The sequence below is a fragment of the Megalobrama amblycephala genome, linkage group LG24 (genome assembly GCF_018812025.1).
Source record: "Megalobrama amblycephala isolate DHTTF-2021 linkage group LG24, ASM1881202v1, whole genome shotgun sequence".
Lineage (NCBI taxonomy): Eukaryota > Metazoa > Chordata > Actinopteri > Cypriniformes > Xenocyprididae > Megalobrama > Megalobrama amblycephala.
In genome coordinates, this window is record NC_063067.1 from 21,952,369 (window position 1) to 21,971,255 (window position 18,887).

The 18,887-nt window shown below is 36.9% G+C and overlaps 1 protein-coding gene across 1 annotated transcript in view; it reads right to left on the reverse strand.

Annotated features, from left to right (window-relative positions):
• Nucleotides 1-18,887, reverse strand: part of LOC125259969 (NACHT, LRR and PYD domains-containing protein 12-like) — a 67,361-nt gene that overhangs the window by 28,484 nt on the left and 19,990 nt on the right. The window contains exons 8-11 of the mRNA XM_048178012.1: nt 17,467-17,640; nt 3,311-3,484; nt 2,956-3,129; nt 2,308-2,481 (exon numbers count right to left, since the gene is read on the reverse strand). Coding sequence (XP_048033969.1) covers nt 2,308-2,481; nt 2,956-3,129; nt 3,311-3,484; nt 17,467-17,640 — 696 coding nt within the window. The remainder of the gene's footprint in view (nt 1-2,307; nt 2,482-2,955; nt 3,130-3,310; nt 3,485-17,466; nt 17,641-18,887) is intronic.

Consider the following 18,887-nt stretch of genomic DNA (forward strand, 5'->3'; position numbering starts at 1 on the left):
TACCGTTTCAACGACATTTTGAATTTGATCGTACACTGTTGTACAATATAAGTTGTTTTTGACCACATACAATTGCTGCTAACAGCTCAATTTATAATTATTTAAAAACTGACAGCTTAGATTGAGTGGAGGGTGGACCAGTGCCACCCTGGCAATGGGAACTCATTCCTAATTCAATTGTTTTTTGTGAATGTGATGACTCCTCTGTGTTACATATGTGATGGTGTAGTGGTCAATAGTGGCATATATGCCACTTTAGATAGCTTCTGAGTCATCACATTGTATCATTCCTTATAATTCCATAAATTTATCTGTGCCATAAATGATCTTTGCTCACCATGGCTTCATGTTAATGGCTGGCTGGTATTTGTATTTTAATATATATATATATGTGACCTGATCCAGCAAAATGAGTCACAGTGACCCAAATTTCAAAATTGAGATTTTGGTATCAATGGAAAGATGAGACAATAAGCTTTAAAATGATATCCTAGTCAAAGTCATACCTTGAATGGTTTTAAAGATATACCGATTTTAATTATGGTCGTCTGCCCTTTTTTTCAAATTGAAAACCTGAGAAAATCGCTTTTAAAGTTTTTTGCCCGTTTTTTTGTTGATATCTTTCAAAATCCATTGCAATTAAAGGGATAAACTATTTATTTTACAGCTTAATTTGACCAAAGACATTTTTATATATATATAAATGCTATTAAACCAGGCTGAAGCTCAAATTATTTTAAAGTATTTATTTGAATTAACCCTTTAAGACCTTTAAGACTTTAAGACCTGAAGGCTTTTTTAGAGTTCTTTTTTTTTTTTTTTTTTTTTCCTGAGCGACACACACAAAAGTAAAGACTCATAACTCCAAAACTCTAGCAAAGAGAGTCAAAAGGTAGGTATCATTTGATACAAAACATTTAAAATTTTAAGAAAATATAAATTACATTACATTTGGACATTTTCTTGCCGAGAAACAGCTGATAAAAGACAAAAAAATATAGATCATTTTTAAAAAATAATTTTTCTTTTTTTATTTGACATGGAATAACTCAGGAACACAATAAGATCGCTAAAAAATTCTTTTTTGGTGATGCTCTCCTATATGTGAGCTGCATCTGGTTCAAATTTCGTGGTGATATTATAAAGAACAGTTTGAAAAATTGTTGTTCATTTTTTCCACAGCCAGGTGGCGCCAACAGGCGGTAAACTCCGGTTTAGAGGTGCTTCTCAGCACTCGTTAGGAGTTTTTCAAAATGGTTAGATGCATTAAAAAGATGAGATTCTAAGCTTTAAAATGATATCTATTTTGTGTTATTCCACGTTGTAAATGGATGGGTCCGGGATCATTGGATACACACTGCATCCCAGAGAGATGAGAGACATGTATTTATGCCAAGTATGTTAAATAATTTCGTGAGTAATATCTTGTGATCAATGAAATATATTATATTGATTTTGGATTCATTTTAATCTTGAGAATCTGCTTTAAATATTGATGTGCGATTTTTATGATCTGTGCATTTTTCATGAAGTTCTGAGCACGTGAAATACATACTTGTATTCAGTTAGCTGCTGTGCTATTTTTGTTGTAAACGCATATTTCTCAGACTCATTAGAGGGTGAAAATAACGCAACAGAAGCATGTTGGAGGCTGATATGAACGTTTAAAGTCGTTGGTTTTGTATGCAAAAAGAATTTTTGTGCTACCTATATGGATTAAATTTTTATTGGCTTTTAAAGAGAGACACGCAAATGGGAGTTTTATTTTATAAGGCGCGCTAGTCTGACAGGAGGATGGCTGGACCGATCGCGTGCCTGTCAGTCAAAACGGGGCTTCCCATTGTTAAAAATCAGCGTTTAGGTCAGTGTGTTTACATTTCTAAACTGTTTGATTGGTTCTATACAACGTGTAACACCATATTTGTAGAGCAGAGATAATGACGTTTCAGGGGATACTGGGAAATGCTCATAAGTGACGAGAGGAGTTGAGAAGTTCATTTCCAGCTAATTTAGTGAAACCATGTCAAATTTAATAGCCATTTAAATACCTTTACTCGATTATCTGGACTACGAAACTTTGGGAGATTATTTTTGAAAGTCTGTTCTTTGAAATTAGCTTAAAAAAAATCGATTTTTTCTTTTTTTTTTCCACATTATCGGCCCATATCTTAAAATAGAACGTTGCGACTTCCGACTCATTTCGCCAGATCGGGTCACACACACATATATATATATATATATATATATATATATATATATATATATATAAAATACACTCATTATTAATTAATAAATTATTACACTCACTTGAGTTTCTCCAGTTTACAGTGTGGATCTTTCAGTAAAGCATGTAGCTGCTTCACTCCTGAATCTCCTGGTTTATTACAGCTCAGATCCAGATTTCTCATTTGCGAGGGGTTTGATCTCAGTGCTGAAGCCAGAGCAGTACAGCCTTTCTCTTTAATACTGCAATTAGACAGCCTACAGCATAGAGAAAACATCTCTCACATACAGCCTAACACAAACATTTATCATGAAATTTAGTTTACTAATCACTTAATATTTTCATTGAAGTAGCCATTATTAAAATGACGAAACCTTTCAAAATTCCTTATAGAACAAAATTTTCGAAACTGCATGCTTACAGTTGGGCCAAAAACCTTTTGTCTAATAATATATGTAATTTTGGCATTAGTGGCATCAAACATTTATTCATGCATTTTCCAAACCACTGGTTCTATGTAGGGTTTGCATGTTTGCTAGAGCCTATCCCAACATCTCAAGGGCAGCCCAAAGTATTTGGCACACTTTTCTTTGACATGTTTTTAATATTAAAAAAAAGTTTCTCACTTTTCTTATTTGTATCTCATTCACAATTAAAGTATGACTTTTAGTGCAAATAAATACATTTGTCTTATTCTGCAAAAATAAGAAAAAGAAATGATAAATACTGACTTTAGTTTCTCTAGTTTACATTGTGGATCCTTCAGTAGAGTAGAGAGCAGCTTTACTCCCGACTCCCCTAGTTCATTGTAGTTAAGATTCAATGTTACCAGGTGTGAAGGGTTTGATCTAAGAGCTGAAATCAGAGCAGCACAATCTTCCTCTCCAATATTGCAGTCATACAGCCTGGAAAAAAAAACTTCTGTCACTCCTGAACAATTCTTATCAATCATTATCAACCCAAAGTAATGAATAAGAACAAAGTAATAAATATTAATAAATAGTTGTTCAAGTAAAAAAAAAAAAAAAATGTGTGGCTGTATGCCAGTGACATATATAAAGTGATGAGATAATCATCTGCACTAACATTAATTTCATCAGTTTACAACGCTGATCCCTTAGTAGAGCTGAGAGTTGCTTTATTCCTGAACATCCTGGTTTATTATAACTCAGATTGAGTTCTTTCAGGTGTGAGGGGTTTGATCTTAGAGCTGAAACCAGAGCAGTACAGCCTTCCTCTCCAATATTACAGTCCCACAGTCTGCAGAAAGGAAGATAAAATATTCACACACTTATTTTACAATTATCCCCACCACTTACGTGCCCTTGAGTATAAATTGTTCACATTCAGTCAGTCACGTTCAATGTATGTCAGACAGACAGATAAATAGGAATCTCGCTAGAGAGGCCAATCTGCTTAGATTGTAACTAAAATTAGCCAATGCACATTGGCATGCAATCATATGCAGCTGCCTTGCAGCACAGGTATTTAATGAGCAGCAGGTGTGTTGCATATTCAGCTTTTCGCTTCAGAGCTGAACGGTCTATGTTCTCTGCAAGCAAATGTTCTTCAAGATGAGTCAAGCTCTCAGGATGAACTTCTCTTCTTTTAAAAGCTGTAAAAAGGCTGTTCTCACGGCTGGTAACGGTGCGCTTTTGAGGACTTAAAAGCTGTTTTTTATGGCTGGTAAAAATGAGCGCCTTCTAAGAGAGGAAAGCACATGACAGGCTGCACACATCCCTGTCTATGTCGCTTAGCCGTTCCCCTGCGTGCTTCAGCACTTTTAAAGAGCAAGTCCCTAAAAGAGCTTACACAAGTAGAGCTTGCGTCTTTTTAATTGTGTGGCCTGGTGCTGCTGCGTCAATCCAGTCCTCCTCAGAGGGTTGCTTCGGATAGTGGTGCTGGTGATCTGAGAATTACAGTGAGCATGGTGGGCCATCTCAGAGGTGTGCAGCATCTGTATCCCTACGGCTGCATCGGAGGGTGAGCCAAACTTCTAGGGAAGGATGATTCAGCGGTGTTGCCAACTCAGATCCGGAGATGATGGCTATGCTTTCCTAGGCCGGCAACAGGGTCGGGCTCATGTGGAACCTTCCACCATGTCCAGAGCCCTTGCGGTTAAATGATTGGTTTCTTGGGGTGGCACGTGCTGGTTCTCAGCTACCCACCCCGGATCCTTTCATTCTAGAGGTGCATGAGGAGCTCACCAGGTCGTGGATGGCACCTTTTACTGCCTGAAACCGCCCCAGTGGCTCCTCCTCCCTTACCACCCTTGATGGCACTGCGGCGAAGGATTACACATACATCCCTCCTGTGGGGTGGGCCATTGCTATGCAACTGTGCCCTAACTCCACTTGGCGGAGGGACCCGTGCCTCCCTTTCCGGGCCTATAAGCTCGTGTCAGATCTTACCGGCAAAGGCCTATGAGGAAGCCGCTTCTGCTTTACATGCTATGGCGTTGTTGAGGGTGGTCACGATCCACAAGTCTTGTGAAAAAATGTTTAGTATGTGTTTTGAGGTCTTATTTCAGTGACATATTTTTTTGTTTGTTTTTTCAAAAACCATGCATTTACGTAATTCTCTCAAAAATACAAACATGTACATACTTGTTGCTCACATATTATTGTAGCCTAGTTTGTGCTGAATACAGTGTAATGAAACGTTTGTCATTAATATGTTTATAAGCAATTGAAAAAAGCGCAAATGTCAGGGCATGTCAGAACTACTCCAGGGCCCCAAATTAGCCTCAGACCCCAGAGGAATAAACCTTCTATGAAGACTTTGCTGCTGGTTGCATTGGCCTCTATCAAGAGGGTAGGGGATCTGCAGGCATTTTTGGTCAACGAATCGTGCCTAGAGTTCGGGCCAGGTGACAGCCACATGTTACTGAGACCCCAGCCTGGCTATGTGCCCAATGTTCCTACCACTCCCTTCAGGGACCAGGTAGTGAGCCTGCAAGCGCTGCCCCCGGAGGAGGCAGACCCAGCCCTGGCTTTGCTCTGTCCAGTCCGCGCTCTACAACTGTATATAGACAGAACTCAAAGCCTCAGGACCTCAGACCAGCTCTTTGTCTGTCATGGAGGCCAGCAAAAGGGAAAGGCTGTCTCCAAGCAGAGGATAGCCCACTGGATAGTGGATGCCATCACCTTGGCTTACCAAGCAAAAGGCGTGCCATTCCCACTCAGGTCTCGGGCGCTGACTCGTGACACCTCGCTAACAGATATTTGTAGAGCTGTGGGCTGGATGACACCTAACACGTTTGCTAGATTCTATAGCCTTCGTGTCTAGTCCTGTGTTCTCACCTCAACCGGTCAGAGAAACAGAGAGGCCCTGGCTTAGTGTCAGCTTTCTGTGCTTATATGAGCTTATTGCTCCAGAGAGTCCCTACAAGGCAGACACTCTTGAGTCCTCCGATCACCCTTTGGCAGCCGGACATGGCAGAGCATCTGGCGCCAGGCCTATATTCTGTTGCATTCTTGAGAACCGGGTTTAGGCTGGGTACCATATGTGTGATTCCACAGTTGCTCCTAAATGAAGCCAGTGTCTTTCCCTTTGGGAGAACCCACCTCTTATCAGGCTGGAGTCACCCCAGTAACTTCCATATGTAGTACAGCCCTACGGGGTTAGTTCATATGTACATCTCCACATAAGTCCTTTGGGGAAGGATGTGGCTTCCGCAGCATTCCTCTCCCATTGAAAGGGCACGCTTTCCCAGTGTTATCCAATAGTCTCACTGAATGGGTTGTGTGGAACAGCAGTGATCGACACTCTCTGTGTTAGCCCTGTCCCACCGTCCTTTAGGCAAGGGGGTGCAGAAGGCTTGCACAGAGCACTGGAAGGGGGCAGTGTCTGTAGCGCTTTGGTAGGGATTCCTATTCATCAGTCTGTCCGACGTACAACGATATATACCTGGAATTCCATTTCATGTACAAGAAATGTCTTTTTTTTTCTTTTCTTTTTTATTATGCAAACAGACAATTACAATATTTACAGAAAACAAATTAAATGCAGAAAACAGATACAAAGACCGACAAAACATACATAACAGTACAATTTGGGTGTGTTTGTGTGTGTGAATGTAAGTGTAACTGGGTGTGGTAGTGGAAATATATATGAATAAAGGAGCATGTGGGAAAGTACAACAGACTTAACCAGACTTTAAAAATATACATATATATATATATATATATATATATATATATATATATATATATATATATATATATATATCAAAGAGGAGGAAAAAAAATAAAAGTAATAATAAATAATAAGAATTTTAGTGACAATAATAATGATGAAGAGGGTAATAGTATCACACAAGAGAAAAAACAAAAAAAAAAAACTGATAAATGAGAGATGAGAAAGATGACAAAAGCAATAGTAATAGCAATATTAATAATAATAATAATAATAATAATGATAATAATAACAATAATAATAATGATAAATCCAATTAATAAGAAATGACAAATAGTAATAATAGTATTAGCAGTAGTAGTAATGATAAACTTATTAACAGATATACTCACTTCATCCGGAATGAGGGGGAGGTTAAAGGATCAGGAAGAGGACAAATAAAGATAATCGTAGTAGTAATAACAATAATAATAATAAATAATACGAATTTTAGTGACAATAATAATGATGAAGAGGGTAACAGTATCACAAAAAAAAAAAAAAAAAAAAAACTGATAAATGAGGGATGAGAAAGATGACAAAAGCAATAGTAATAGCAATATTAATAATAATAATAATAATAATAATAATAACAGTAATAACAAAAATAATGATAAATCCAATTAATAAGAAATGACAAATAGTAATAATAGTATTAACAGTAGTAGTAATGATAAACATATTAACGAATATACTCATTTCATCCGGAATGAGGGGGGAGGTTAGAGGATCAGGAAGAGGACAAATAAGATAATAGTAGTAGTAATAGCAATAATAATAATAATAATAATAATATTGATACAGCCATTGATAGTAATGATAAAAGTAGTAATTATAATAGCAATAATAATAATAATAATAATAATGGAAATATTGATACAGCTATTAATAATAAGGTTTTATAAAGCTGCCTCTGACACCCCTCATGGCCATGGGATAGAATAGACCCCCGCCAGCGTCATGTTGCAACAGGCTATTAAGGTGAGGTGCTGCGAGGGCCAGGGTCCCAAACCCCATACTCAACCCCAGCCGTCCCACACATGCCATGCTTACCCTGCCTTTGTTTTTGTTTTGTTTTTTTTGTTTTTTATGTTTTTTTTTATAAATATGTCAGCTTTCATTGTTATACTCATGATATGTTTGTCAACTAGTGTATAATGCATTAAAAAAGTATGGCGTGCAGCATGGAACCAGCCCAGTGCAAAGCCCAGGCCGCCACGGCCACGCCACACTTACCCTCTGTGTGCTTTTTTTTTTTTTTTTTTTTGCGCTTTAAACTTGTTTTATATTCCAACTGAATGTGTGTGTGCACCTCATCTAACATGTGAAGCATTAAAACAGCGAGACAAGTGCTGAGCCAGCCGGAGACAAGAAAACCCAGGTGAAAGTACAAGCTGGAGGGCAAAAGCCCAAGGCCCCCGGCCCCACACCACACTAACCCACAACTAATCAGAACCGCACATGGCAGGGGCTAGTATGCCACAGCCAACCAGGATCCAGAAGCAGCGAGAGAGAGAGAGCGAGAGAGAGCGAGAGAGCGAGAGAGAGAGAGAGAGAGAGAGAGATTTAAATGTAATCTTTTAAGTATTTTATTTATTAATCGGTGTTGCTATCTCTTCCTGACCCCCACCCCCCAGTTATGTGTGAATATTAATGGTGTATCATTGAGGATGGCTTCAGACAAAGAAGGTCAGTGGATTCATGACTGTTGGAAGTTAAGGAGAGATGACCAAGAAGGGTGTAATTCTGGTGTATTATTGTGAGTGGAGGTAGACAAGTTTTCCATGGAGATGTACTCTATTAGTAAATTTTTCCAAGTTGTAATGTGTATGGTGTTCCTTGATTTCCAGTTCATGAGAATAGTTTTCTTGGCGATAGTTAGAGCCACTAGGAGTAATTGACTGTTTGTATTGTTTAAATTGATTATGGATATGTCACCTAATATACAGAGGGAGGGAGACAACGGGATGTGACATCCCATAAGATTGGATAGTGAGTCAGTAACGTTTTCCCAGAATTTTTTAACTGAAGTGCAATCCCAAATAGCGTGTAAATAGGTGTCTGGAGTGTTTTGTGTGCAATGTGAGCATGTTTCTGAAGCGAAACCCATTTTAAATAATTTCCGTCCAGTTAGGTGAAATCTATGAAGTACTTTATACTGTATAAGTTGTAAGTTGGCGTTTTTTGTCATGAAGTAGATATTTTTACAGATTTGTGTCCAAAAAGCGGCATTAGGAGCAATGGATAAGTCAGATTCCCATTTAGCATTGGGTAGGCTTATTGAATTGTCTGATTTGGATATTATTTTATATATTTTGGAAAGTAGTTTTTTTGGAGAGGTTATATTAATTAGCTCTGAGATTGGAGGGGAAAGGTCTAGATTAATTGTCTGAGTGTCAATTTTTGATTGAATAGATGATTTGATTTGTAAATATTCCAAAAAACAGTTACTCCCAATGCCGTATTCCTGGACCAAGTGGGAAAATGGTGCCAATTTATTATTAAGGAGGATATGTTGAAGTTGTTTGATGCCCTTATTTACCCATGTGCGTAAGTTGAGTGGCTTCTTGTTAACAATAAAATCTGGGTTATTCCAGATCGGGGTGTATTTAGATGGTGCAATAGGGGTGTTTGTGATTTGATGAACTTTCCACCAGGCTGTCAGAGCTGTGGCTATTGTTGGTGTTTTAAAACAGTGATGCTTTTTGATTGTCTGATTGTAGAAAGGTAATTCTGAAATGTTAATGTCTTTACAAATTGACTGTTCAATATCTAGCCATGTGCTTTCTGATGGGTTTGGGTGAATCCATTTGTATATGTTTTGGAGCTGGTTAGCCAAAAAGTAGTGGTAGAAATGTGGTACTTCCAGTCCTCCTTGTGTTTTTGGTTTTTGTAGTGTAGATAATTTAATTCTTGGGGTCTTATTTTTCCAATAGAATTTAGTGACAATTGAATCTAGTGATTTAAACCAGGTGAGGGTGGGTAGTGCTGGGGTCATTGTAAATAAATAGTTTAATTTAGGGAGTATAGCCATTTTAATTACTGATATTCTGCCCATAATGGATAGTGGTAAATTCATCCAGCGATGCGGGTCATCATTTATTGTTTTAAGTAATGGAGTAAAGTTGAGCCCAAACAGCTCTGACAGCCTGGGGGAAACATTAATGCCTAAGTATGTGATATAGTTGGTGCACAAAGGAATAGGTGGTGTCTGGGATGTCACATCCAAGCTATTGGAATGTAATGAAAGTATGGCAGATTTACTCCAGTTGATAGAGTATTCAGAGATATTTGAGAATGAATCAATGAGTTTAATCGTTTCTTGTAATGATGATGTGGGGTCTTGTAAATATAGTAATATGTCATCAGCGTAAAGACTAATTTTGTGCTGCATGTTTAGTGTTTGAATTCCTTTAATGTTGCTGTTTTTGATGGACGGCTGCTGCTAATGGCTCAATGAAAATGGTGAACAATGGAGAGAGTGGGCATCCTTGTCTAGTCCCCCGTTGCAGTGTAAAGATACGTGATGTTAGTCCATTGGTGATGACAGTGGCTGAAGGTGATGTATACAGAATTTTGATCCAATTAATGAATGACTCCCCAAAACCAAACCTCTCTAATGTGGAAAACAGGAATTTCCAATTGACCCTATCAAAAGCTTTTTCTGCATCGAGAGTAACTATGATGGTTTTGGTTTTTTGAGTTGATGAATAATGCATTAAGTTAAAAAGTCTGCGTGTGTTGTTGGATGAAAGTCTACCTTTGATGAAACCGGTTTGATCTGGATGGATTATGGATGGTGTGATTTTTTCTATTCTATGTGCTAGTGCCTTGGCAATGATTATTAATGTCTACATTGATTAGGGAAATCGGACGATAACTTGACGGTGATGTTGGGTCTTTATTTGGTTTAAGAAGAAGTGAAATTGTGGCTGAGTTCATACTATCTGGGAGTTTTGATTTTTGTTTTGATTCGGTAATCATACGGATGAAGAGTGGTGATAAAATGGACCAAAAGTGTTTGTAGAACTCAGCAGGGAATCCGTCGGGGCCTGGTGCTTTATTGTTTGGCATGAGTTTGAGAGCATTAAAAAGTTCATGTTCTGATAAGGGAGATTCAAGAGTATTTATTTGATGTTTACTGAGTTGAGGTAGGTTGATATTGTTGAGAAATGAATCAATGTCTTTCTGATCTGGGTCTTTTTCAGAGGAATATAATTTACTGTAAAAATTTTGAAAGATTTGATTTATTTCCTCTGGTGAGTTGGTGGATTTCCCTGCTGTGTCTATAATCACTGGTATTGTAGCTTTTTCCTTATTTTGTTTGATCTGATTTGCCAAATATTTACCAGATTTGTTATTATGATGGAAGTTTTCTTGTCTTAGCCTATGAATTAGGAATTGTGTATGTTTATTGATTAATTCGTTCAATTTGAGTTTATATTTTCTTAATGAATCCTGTGTTTCTTCTGTTGGGTTATTTATGTTAATGTCTTCTAGTAATTTGATTTTTTTGTTCCAGTTCAGCTTGTTGATCCTTTTCTTTCCTTTTTTTGTAAACGGAGAATGAAATTATTTTTCCTCTTAGTACTGCTTTTCCTGTTTCCCACAGAAGAGATGGAGATGTTTCCGGGGAGTCATTCATCTCTAGAAAGCATGCCCACTCTCTTTTGAAATAACTGTCAAAATCATGGTCTTTCAGAAGAGATGTGTTAAATCGCCATCTGGTAGTGGGTTTATGTTGATTAATTGTATTCCATTTTAATGTTACCGGGGCATGATCACTAATGACTATTGGATGGATCTTCGATTCAGAAATATTTGATATGATAGAATTACTGGTGAGAAAGAAGTCAATGCGGGAATATGAGTGGTGAACTGGTGAGAAAAATGAGTATTCCTTACTGTTAGGATGCTGTAGGCGCCAACTATCGCCAAGACCAAAATCATTCATGAACTGTTTTATGGTTTCTGCAGATTTGCAAATGCGTTTATTGCCTAAACTATTACATCTATCTATTGTTGGATCTAGAACTGTATTGAAATCTCCTGCGATTATGACAGGACAATTAGAAAAATTTGAAATTGAAGAGAAAAAGGTCTGGAAAAAGGATGGGTCGTCTGTGTTTGGGCCATACAAGTTGCCAGTTGTGACTGGGTTATTATTAATGGAGATGTTTATGATAATGAAACGTCCTTCAGGGTCTGTAATGGTGGAATTATGAACAAAAGAGATTTTTTTATTGATTAGAATGCATACTCCTCTTTGCTTTGTATTGTAGTGAGCTGAAAATAAATGACTGAAATTTGATGATTTAATTTTGTTATAATCTGATTCTGATAGATGTGTTTCTTGCAGGAGACATATGTCAGCTTGTAGTTTATTTAAATGGTTGAAAACTTTGACCTTCTTTGTCTGAGAACCAAATCCACGAATGTTCCAGGTTACAAAAGTGATAGATGACATGTTTTTAAAAAAAAAAGATAAATAAATAAACATAAATGTATATTAATGTGTGGGTCTGTTAGTACTGTACAAATGTTAGTGTATGTATTCAAGTGAGTGTAGTAGTGTATATGTGTGTGTGCATAATACAGTGTTGCTGGCAGACTAACAAAAAAACAGATACACAACTGACAGAATATACACAGCAAAACAGCAACAACAAAACAGAAACCATTAAATAGAAACATATGGTGGAACATGGGAAGGGGGACACGAGACCTAGGTGCAAAAGTAGGACCACATTTAATATATTAAAGAAAGAAAGAGAAAAAAAAAAAAAAAAAAAAAAAGGTGTGTTTAGTTCAGTTTATGATTATGGCAGTTATTGGCTCAGGAATGGGAGTGAAGTGTTTAGAAAAGCCAAGGAGTAATGTCCTTATCACGATATAGTTGTCCATCTGTGTATAATTTGTCCACTGTAATGATTGCCTTTTTTCCTTCATTTATTTTCTGTTTTCGGATTGGGAAGAGTTGTTTCCGGCGTTCGAGAATGTCCTTTGGGTATTGTTCATTGAGTCCATAGTTTGTGCCTTTGAGTTGTCTGCCTTGCCTTTGAACCAGTTCTTTGTGTTTATAGTGTTCGAATTTTGCGATGATCGCTCGTGGATGGTTGTTGTTGTTTTTGGATCTGATACGGTGAACACGGTGAAAGGTGATGCTCTGTACTGTTTCCGCTGATAATTTGAGTTGTTTTATCATGAAGTCCTTGACTGATTTTTCGGGGTCGTCTGGAGTTTGTTCCGGGATGCCTGTGAAGACTAGGTTGTCCCTCATGCTGCGCGATTGTAAGTCCAAAATGTTTTCCTTCATGGATTTATTTTCGGCGACAATGGAAGTGAGTTGAATGGTAAGTGCGTGAACGGAGTCCTTTAGAAAGTTATTTTCTTTAGTGAGAGTGTCTATTTGTTCTTGACTGAATTCTAAGCTGTGCCGTAATTCCTGGAATTCCTTGTGTATAACTTCTATAAGTGCAATCCTGGTGTCAAGTCCGGTGAGTTTGTTTTCAATTGAAAGCAAGATGTCGCTTACCTCAGTGCAGCACGGCGGTTTGGGTGATGTGGATGGCGTTGTACTTGGACTGAAAGGTGATTCGGGACGAGGTCTCTTGGAGTTTGGAGTGAGGTTACTTATACTTTTTTTGTTGTGATCTGGTTTGTCCCTGTTCATGGTGCAGCAGAATGTGTTGTAGTGTGCGTCGATATATTCTTCAAGATGATCCAGGTTGTATATATTATAAATCGGTTTTGAAACTGAGAAAAAAGACGAAATGAGATAAGTGTGGAGGGAAAAAAGAGAAAAAGAAAAGAAAAGAAAAAAACGAGAGAAAAACAAAAACAATCTAGCAGACGAGAGCCGCCATCTTAGATCTCGCACCGGTCTCGTGAGGTCTCGCGTTACTCAGCCATCCCTCGCGTCCTCCAACCCTTTAAGACCTGAAGGGTACAAGAAATGTCTTGATTACAAAGGTAACCCTCGTTCCCTGAAGGAGGGAATGGAGATATACATCCCGTTGCCACAGTCGCTGTACCCCGCTGAAGCTGCCGCCTCACCTAATTGACTCCTCAGCACAAACCTGAAGATGCAACGCACCTGCTGCTCATTAAATACCTGCGCTGCAAGGCAGAGCAGCTGCTGCATATAATTGCATGCCAATGTGCATTGGCTCGTTTTAGTTACACTCAAAGCAGATTTGCCTCTCTAGCAAGATTCTGTTGGTGTCCAACGTACGCCTCCATTCCCTCCTTTAGGGAACAAGGGTTACCTTTGTAACCGAGATGTTTCTTGTACATGAAATGGAATTCCAGGTATATATTAATTAAAATATATTTGATACATATTAAGATCTGTCAGCAGCATCTCTGGCATGTTGTTGATTACCACTGAAAATAATACTCAATTTATAGATACAAATATATAATATTATATATATATATATTTATTTATTTATTGTCATGGCTTGCTAGGAGTTGAGGTGGCAAGGATCTAAATCAAAGACTTTATGGAAATAACACAGGAATCAAAATAAGAAGACAATTAAAAAAATAGAAACCACAAATGCTCAGTAATAAAAGTAAGACAACAACTGACAAAAATGAAAAATACAGGTCTATAAATATGCAGGGATAGAGAAAACTAAACTATAAACAGTTTGGAAGTAAACAGAAACAAAGGAAAAATAAATAAGTAACTATAGGAACAAATTTGCATTACTTAAAAACGAAAGGAAAACTTGGATCATTAGAATCAAAATAAACCTCAACAGAAGCGTCCCATTGACCCACGATAGATGTGACATATGTAAGGTTCAGAAAGTTTTTTTTATTTATTTATTTATTTATTATATACAAATCGCTAGGACCCATTTCTCTTTGCTTAGGGCACTTTCTCTTTCAGCTTGGCACAATAGTTATTCTAACTGGTTAATCCCAAATTTTTCTCAGAGATGACATATATGAATTTGTATGGTATTTGTAAGGACATTAACACTCTGGAGTCGGAGGTTTTGCCAGCGATACCACCTCGGTTTTTTTCTTACCAGTGTGAAAGACACTCAAAATAGTCAGTCAGTGTTGCACACACAATTAAGAGTTATACACCATTTTAATCTGTGAAATATCTTCTTTTATTTGTGTACACTCAGAGGAAAAACAAAATGTTGTGCTTTTTGTGTAAAATAAAGAAAACTAACATGATGCGTGATCTCTCGTCTCCCTCTGAACGAAGTCCAATCTGATAGTTCTCAGAAAATGAAGTGTAACTTAGTGAATACTAATCACAAAAAAAATTAGACTTACGTCTAAAGAAACATTGAAATGTCAGGTTTTAAATTGTGTAAGTCAAATCGTAAACAAAAATTCTCTGTTTATGTAATCTTTATGAAAAAAGAGCCATGTCAGATGCCCGTGATTCAGCTCATTATCTGCTAATGCGGCCACGCCCATGGAGCGAGTACTATTCAGACACAAATTCTGAGGCAATATATGTATACATCGTCGCAAACGTGTATTTATTGTCTTAAAAAGTGTCTATCTGCATGTTATAGCCATGGTTAGCAATCTCTGGAAGCCTCTGTTAGTTCCTGGAATGTCACATGGTATGCCTGTTCTTCATTAGGAGGCATTTGTGGACTAAATGTGCACAGAGCACCCTCCGGCTGCAAGTATGAATTGAAAACACAGTATCCAACACTTATAGTGATGACAAGAAATATTGAATAAATATTACTCATCTGTATAGAAAATTGACATAAACATATGAGAATCCATCAATATTTCGCCAAATGTGCATGCTTTTATGCATATTAATAAACTATGGTCAATATAAGATTTTGAGAGTAAAACAGAGGTCAAAATGTGAAGCTTGAGTCTTAGATCTTTTCAAAGATGTATAGTTTGTCAACTGCACATTAACATCCAGGCTATATAATATTACAAATATAGTAGGCTATATGAAATGCCATAGAGGTAGGAATGTTCAGATGCTTTGCATCACAGAAATACATTATATTTTAAAGTATATTAAAATGGAAAACCATTATTTAGTTAGAGACTTGAGACTTCTTTTAACCCTCTGAGATCTGAGGATTTTTGGGGCCCTGGAGAAGTTTTGACATGCCCTGACATTTGTGCTTTTTTCAGTTGTTCATAAACATATTAATGGGAAAAGTGTCATTACACTGTATTCAGCACAAACTAGGCTACAATAATATGTGAGGAACAAGTATATACAAGGAATAACGTTTATGCGTGGTTATTGAAAAAACAAAAAACTTAAGTCACTGAAATAAGGCCAAAAAATATTAAATCTGTGTTCACAAGACTTCTGGGTACTGGAGGTTGTAGACCAGAGTTTTTGCTTCAAAATGATGTAAAAATTATCCTGCCTACCTGTTCATATAAAACAATATATTGATTTAGTTTTTGCAAGACACTATTTGTCGAGAAACACAGTATGCGTGGAGGCGTGAATCTTCATGAATAATGCTGTGATTCACACCTGAGAAGACGAAAGATTCACATAATGAGCTGTAATGACCTGCAAAATAATGAGCTCTTTCAGTCAGGTAGGCTGTCAAAAAAACCCTCTGAAAAAAAAAATACATCAAACATACAGAAAAAACAGCAATACTGTGAAATATTATTACAATTTAAAATAATGGTATTCTATTATATACTTTAAAATATAATGTATTTCTGTAATGCAAAGTGTCTGAATAATTATGTTACCTCTATGGCATTTCATATAGCCTTTTAGCTTAAAAGCATGCACATTTGGAGAAATATTGATGGATTCTCATACGTTTATGTCAGTTTTCTATACAGAGAAGTAATCCTTATTGTCATCACTATGAGCACTGGATACTGTGTTTTCAATTCATACTTGCAGCTGGAGGGCGCTCTGTGCACCTTTAGTCCACAAATTAATCTAAAGAAGAACAGGCCATGTGACTTTCCAGGAATTAACAGAGGCTTCCAGAGATCGCTAACCATGGCTGTAACATGCAGATAGATACTTTTGAAGACAATAAATACACGATTGAGATGATGTATACATGTATTGCCTCAGAATTTGCGTCTGAATAGCGCTCGCTCTGTGGGTGTGGCTGCATTAGCAGATAATGAGCTGAATCACGGGCATCTGACATGTGTCTCTTTTCATAAAGATTACATAAACAGAGAATTTTTGTTTTCGATTTGACTTACACGATTTAAAACCTGACATTTCAACATTTCTTTAGACATAAGTCTAATTTTTTTGTGATTAGTATTCACTGAGTTACAGTTCATTTTCTGAGAACAATCAGATTGGACTTCATTCAAAGGGAGACGAGAGATCATGCATCATGTTAGTTTTCTTTATTTTGCAAAAAGCACATAATTTTGTTTTTCCTCTGAGTGTACACAAATAAAAGAAGATATTCCACAGATTAAAATGGTGTATAACTCTTAATTGTATGTGCAACATTGAAGGAGTATTTTGAATCTCTTTCACACTGGTAAGAAAAAAACCGAGGTGGTATCACCGGCGTGACCGCCGACCCAAGGGAGTTAAATGAACCTAAACTCCCTTAAACAAACAAACAAAGGAAAAAAAAAACAACAAAAGAGAAATATATACACACTCTCAATATGATTCAGAAATAAAGATAAAGTAGAAGAAACAACAAGTAACAATTAGAAGTTCTCTCAAACACATTCACTCACACAGACCCACTCCATGAGAGAGAGACCATTTGCAATCTGTGAACACAGAACAGGATATTATAGATCCCCTAAAGAGACGTGGTGATGAAAAAAGGAGATGGGAGGAAAAATTACATTTCAATGCTTTTGCGTTTCCCAAGAAACTTGCATTTTGAGTGCTGAAATGCAGTGATATTGGGTTTTTCTAACAACCCACATACATCTTTGTCTGTGAATCCCCTAAAACATCAGTTGCTTAATACTTGCTACATAAAAAGTTACTTTATAACTAATTTATGCATTTGTGTTAACAGAATTGTGTAATCTTTGTTTCTGTTATTTGATAACATGACAAAAAAAAAAAAAAAAAAACTTACTGCAGTTTCTCCAGTTTACATTGTGGATCCTTCAGTACAACAGAAAGAAGCTTCACTCCTCTGTCTCCTGGTTTGTTCCAATTTAGATCCAGTTCTCTCAGGTGTGAGGGGTTTAATCTCAGAGCTGAAGCCAGAGCAGAACAACCTTCCTCTCTAATTAGGCACCCAGACAGCCTGCAGAGAAAGATAGTAACAGTTCTTAGCTATTCGTAACTAGCCTGCTTTCAATAAGCCTGTTGAAAAAAAAAAAAAAAACATCTATCACACAATCACACATAATGAGAAAAAAAATCTTCTGAGAGATTAGTGTGGAGGCAAATATATATATTTATTTTTTATTTATTTGCGTTTTGAGCACACATCATCTAAGGTAGTTGTTGCCAACCTGGAGTATCCTCAACACATTTTATGTCTCCCTAATCAAACACACCTGATTTAAATAATCAGCTTGTTAGTAGAGACTTCTAGACCCAAAATGGTTGTGCCATATTAGAGAGACATTCAAAATTTGTGCTGTCCTAGAGGACCCCAACAATGCACATTTTGTATGTCTCCCTCATTTAACACACCTGATTCAACTAATCAGCTCATTAGCAGAGACTGCAAGACTTAAATTGGGTGTGTCAGATAAAGTAAATACACAAAATCCTCTAAGTTTGAGAACCCCTGGGTTAATTAATGTTTACGTTTCGTGTGGTCGTGTGAGCAATCTGGTGTTGAATTCACCTGATTGTCTTCATGCTTTTGTTTTTACCATGCATGTCCTGCCTTGCATTATTTTGGTTTGCTAAACAGGCACATGTGTAACTGAGTACTTCTAATCTCTGGTTGGACTAGTTGTACAGTCTACTTGGCTCTGCCCGTATTTAGCTGTTAATCTCACTGCACCCTTCAGGTTATTTTTTATTTTCATTGCCTGAGTTTTCTTTCTTTTCTTATTTTTTTAACCTGACAGCTAACTCTAATAGTTTTACTAGTGCAAAAAATTGTTCTTTTTCTTTCAGAAAATAATAATAATAATAATAATAAAAACATTCTAATAAACTACTCCAAGGAGTAGCCTGAAAGTAATGTGGAGTTTTTATATAACCTAGGAAGGAAGAGGACTCAAGTTTAGTTTTGGGATTGAACTTCTGTTTTGACATCTAGCTCCCTTTGCTTGACTAATGAGTAATACAGTTTCTGTGCTGTTCCCAAGGAAGTTATTACTTGTACAGTAGTTCAAGTTTCACATTAACAGATGCAATGTCTTTTTGCACTTAAGCTTCATAAACGGCATCACTGCTTCCGTTATTGTTTGGGTGTTTACATCTTATGAATATTGTCAAACAATTCTTACAAATGATTATTTAACACCTTTATATTTTATTGTATCTATATTAGGCAATAAATCCAGAAGTGTTAAATTCATGTTAACTGAG